The 4,452-nt window shown below is 68.4% G+C and overlaps 1 protein-coding gene across 1 annotated transcript; it reads left to right on the top strand.

Annotated features, from left to right (window-relative positions):
• Positions 1–384: 384 nt before the first annotated feature.
• On the top strand, positions 385–3,927 carry MNEG_8694 (Transcription factor MYB98; the record flags this gene model as incomplete). The annotated part of the gene is made up of 7 exons (XM_014042835.1): positions 385–479; positions 781–877; positions 1,123–1,191; positions 1,384–1,467; positions 1,644–1,689; positions 1,924–2,681; positions 2,902–3,927. The coding sequence occupies 7 exons, from the start codon at positions 385–387 to the stop codon at positions 3,925–3,927; spliced, it is 2,175 nt and encodes a 724-aa protein (XP_013898289.1).
• Between the last annotated feature and the right edge of the window lie 525 nt (positions 3,928–4,452).

Below are 4,452 nucleotides of genomic sequence, written 5' to 3'. Positions count from 1 at the left end.
CACCTGGCGATCCCACACATCGATCAGGCGCAGCGACATCAGTCACGCACCTATGCATAGATGCCACCAGTCACGCTGATGCACCGCTCTGCACCGCTCTGTCACTCGTCGTTATCAGCGAGCTCTTGAGCTGCCAGTAGGCCACACCCTGTAAACACTGTGGTATTCTTTCATAATTGTCTTCCGTAGGTGATCGTGCCAGCAACTCATTGCGCTGGAGAGGCGGAAATCAGACGCAAGTTCAACGCGCGCAATCTGCGTCGACAACATTGCTTGTATCGCTTGCAGCTGCGTCTGGCGGATCGCTGCGCTCATTTGCTTGCATCGGATCGTCCCAAAACGCCAAGGCCTCTGTACGGCGCGCCCAACCAGCGCCAGCGCGGGATGAGTTCCGGGGCAGCTCTCCAGAGGACGTGCATCCACCCTGTTGCCCCAAGCAAGGGCGGATGGACGCCCGAGGAGGACGCCAAAGTCGTTGGGTGGGTCACCTCGGCAGCTTGCAACCGCGCGCGGCCACGGCCGCCTTGCCAGTTCTGACTCGCTGCCAGCCTGCGTTGAATTGTTGGGCCCACCAAAATGCGCGCACCATTCGCCACGCCACCATCACCATGCGCTGCCGGCCTTGGCACACTTTGTCATCCACGCACTCCGTCACGCGTGCCTCCTTTGTGCGTCCAGCCACCCAGCACAACCCTGGCAGCAATCTTTTGTCAACCTCACCCGTCTATCTCTCCCGAGCCGCCCCTGATGAGCCCCCTCTCACACCAAACACCCCACCAGGCTCGTAGGTGAGCACGGGGTGCGCAACTGGAAAAAGATTGCGGACGCATTCAACGAGTCTTCCGAGAATCAGCGCAACCCCAAGCAGTGCCGCGAGGTGCGCCCAGGGGCGCCGCAGCCGCGGGCAGCTGGGCGGAGGGATGCTGCTGTGCGGCTCCCTCCTTAGGGCGTGACCGCCCTTGGCCAGCGAGAGCTGCTTGCTGCCGCCAACTGTCGCCAGCCGCCCCGTCCCTTTTCAAACACCCATGACTTGCAACTTGCCTATGATCCGCCTGGAGGCTGGCAAACCCCTTGTTTCACAAGCGCCGCGTCCTTTGCCCGCTCCTCCGGTCGCATCCCCAGCGCTGGAACAACCACCTGGACCCCAACATCAAGAGAGACCCTTGGACCGAGGAGGAGGAGCGGGAGCTGGTGGGCAGCTGCCAGCCCCTCCCAGCCCTGCAGCACCCCAGAACGCTCACTCCCTGCAAACCCGGATTGCCTTGCGTCTGTCTGTGCATGCGGAATCTCTGTGCTTTGCCATCTCCATTGTCAGCAACGCACTGCCCTTCGATTACGGCACGTGCTGTGCCCACCTGTGATACCCACGCCCGGCCCCCCCAGGTGGAAGGCCACAAGACATGGGGCAACCAATGGAGCCGCATTGCGCGCGAGCGCCTGCCCGGCCGCGCAGAGAATGCCATCAAGGTGGGCGCGGCGGACGGCGCCACAACGCCATGACACCCTGCGATGACAACCAGTTGAACGCTCAAATGTGTGGCGCATGGACGGCTGTGGGGTTGCTGCCCATGTCTGCCGACCCTGCCTGCTGCATGTCCTGTCTGCCCGCCCTTACTGGGTAACATCTTCCTCGCTCGTCGCAGAACTTGTGGAACACAACCCGCAGGCGCAATGGCTCGGTCCCGCAAGGTGGGGCGCGAGGGGCGCCCGGGGCAGAGCCGCCATGCACCGCTCGTCGGTGGCAGGCGGCCCGACCGCCGTGACCTCTGCCCACCCACCTCACCCCCCTCTGTACCCCCACGCTGATGCCCCATCACTCAGCCCGCTTTGATCGCTCACCCTGCCTCCTCCAGCCCGGGCAGGCCTGCGCTTGCTGCCCTTCTGCAACCCTGTTGCCACCCACCCGCTGCTCCTGGGGCGCAGGCTCCGGGCCCCTGGAGCAGTACATGGTGCAGCTCGGGATGCGCGAGCCCGCTGCCGATGTCGAGGCAGGCAGCGGCGGCAGCGGTGGTGACGGCGGCCCCAGGAAGCGCGCCCTGGCGCAGCCCCCGCCTCGCGCGGCATCTGACAGCGGCGGTGGCGGTGGCGGCGGCGGCAGCAGCAGCGGTGGCAGCGACGGCCCCAAGAAGCGCGCGCGGGCGCAGCCCGTGCCTCACGCGGCATCTGACGGCGGCGGTGGCGGTGGCGGTGGCGGCGGTCTTGCGGTTGAGCTTGAGTGCCACGAGCAGGACCCGCTTTGGCCGCCAGGCTTTGGTGGGGCGCCGCTGGCCGCGGCTGTTGCGATCCGGGCACAGGCTGGGGCAGGGGCAGAGGTGGGTGTGCTAGAGCCCTCGGCTGCAGGCCCGGCGCACGCCCCGCGTTGCGCGGATCGCGCCGTGGTGCCAAGCCACGCGTGGGCCGAGCTGTTTCCCGACGAGACGAGCGGCAGCCACACCAGCAGCCACAGCGGCAGCCGCAGCAGCAGCCACATCGACTGCGGCGGCGCCAGCTGCCCCAAGTGCCGCCACGGCATCGACAGCAGCTTCTCCACGTTGTTAGGCGACACCTGCGATGGCGCGCATGGCCTCTCACAGCAGTGCGAGCGTCCGGTTTTCCAGATGGAGACGGATATGGCGGCGGGGCTCATGTCGTGGGCAGACGACGAGCTTCTGGGATACGGTCCCGGGCTGTCCGACGAAGACGTGAGCGCCGGCCCGCATGCTCCCTCAAGTCCCTGCACGCGGGCATGTCCTCACTCATTTGAACGACGCGTGTGCGTGCTGGCTCAAGGGGTCGATGCTGCTCCTCAGTCGCCGGGGCCGCGGCATGCGAATGGTGCGCCTTGTGCCCGCAGCCCCCCGTCTCCGAGCCCTACTCACAACACCAGCGGCCCCACCGCCTCCCTTCCATAAATTATGGCAGGCCCAGCTGCTGGCGTCACTCTGCGATCCGGACACCGCCGCCCCTGACTGCGAGCCGCCGCCGCCTGCGGGCGCTCAGCTGGAGCTGCGCCCGGCCGACCAGCCCGCGGCCGCAGCGTGCGCCGCGCGGCCCGGCGGGCAGCCGTACGCCGCAGCCGGCTGGGGTGCGGCGTCGTGGGACGTCCCCGCACGCGCCCCCGCCGTCGCCGGCGCCCCGGGCGGCCTCGTGCAGCAGCAGCTGCGCAGGTCAGCGCAGCACAGTCACTCGTTCAACGGCTCAACCGGCCTCACGCCGCTGACGGTCCCTCCCATTCTCTGCGGCGCGGCCAACGCAGCGGCCGAGCCGCCGACGCCGGGGGTGGCGCGCGACCCGCGCCAGTTCATCAGCCCAGCCGATCACGCACACGCGCCGGTGGGAGCGCCGGTGCCGCTCTTTGCCAGCGGCACCAGCCCGTCAACGATGGCCGCCGCCCCCGACGCTGGGGCCAGCAGGGCGCCGCCCGGCTTGACGCCGCGCTGGGCGCAGCTGCCGGCGGTCTGGCCTCCTGGCCAAGAGGTCATCGTGGCGCTGTCAGAGGGCGCTGACCCGCTGCCGCCCTCGGACGCAATCTGCTCCGCGCTGCAGGCGCCCACGGCTGGCTGCCCGGCGGGCGCGCACAGCGCCCACCGCGAGGTGGTCAGCTCCACCAGCTACGGTCCGCAGGCTGTCTGCGGCCGCGCCGCCGCGGTGGCGGCGCTGTGCGGCGGCGGCTCGCCTGCGGATCCGATGCAAACGTTGGGGCCGGACGCCGCTGTGGGGGCGCTGGCGGCAGACCTGCAGGCCGTTTTGCCGCGCCTCGTCGCCAACGCGTACGCGCGCGCCGCGCTGTCGGGGGCGGTTGGCCGGGTGGTAATTGGCCTGCGGCTGGGCGCCGCCGTGCCGCCATCGGAGCCAGGGCTTGTGGTGGCGGTTGCCGCGCGCAGCAGCAACGAGGGCGCGGCGGTGCTGAAATGTGTGGTGGACGCGATTCGCCTGCTGTACACGTGACGCAGCCCCTGATGGGCAGCGGCGAGCCGCGAGGCTCCTCATTGCACTTCTTTGGCACCGACACACACACCTTGAGTGCATTGAGAGTGCGCAGAAACACGCAGAGCAGGCCGCTCGGGCCGTGAGTTGCCTCGGCAGCTATACTTCAGGGCTATCACAATCCTGGCCGCTGCATCAACCTCGTGACCGCATCCTTGTGATCACCGTGCCGCGCCGCGCAGACGCTGCCACACAGGGGCGTGGGCCGCGGCTGTGTGTATGTGTACAACCCTTGGTGCCGCCGCCACGCGCGCACAGGTGCAGGGTGGCGCGCCCCGCCGCAGCCATGTCTCGGCTTGATCCGTCAGTGATCCAGAATTGGCACTGCATCCTGCGCGCACCTCCTCCGCGGCCCAATAATACAAAATACAAAAAGCATTTTGCTTGGAAGGCTCCCGCGTGGGACGCCTGCGTCGCAATACGCAGTCCAAGTGGCAGAGCCGCCTCTCACCCCACCCCCCCTTGGCCAGGGCGTCGGGGCGGGCA

This window comes from Monoraphidium neglectum (assembly GCF_000611645.1).
Source record: "Monoraphidium neglectum strain SAG 48.87 unplaced genomic scaffold scaffold01679, whole genome shotgun sequence".
NCBI lineage: Eukaryota > Viridiplantae > Chlorophyta > Chlorophyceae > Sphaeropleales > Selenastraceae > Monoraphidium > Monoraphidium neglectum.
The sequence above is the reverse complement of the archived record's forward strand: the minus strand, read 5'-3'. Positions and strand labels throughout refer to the sequence as shown.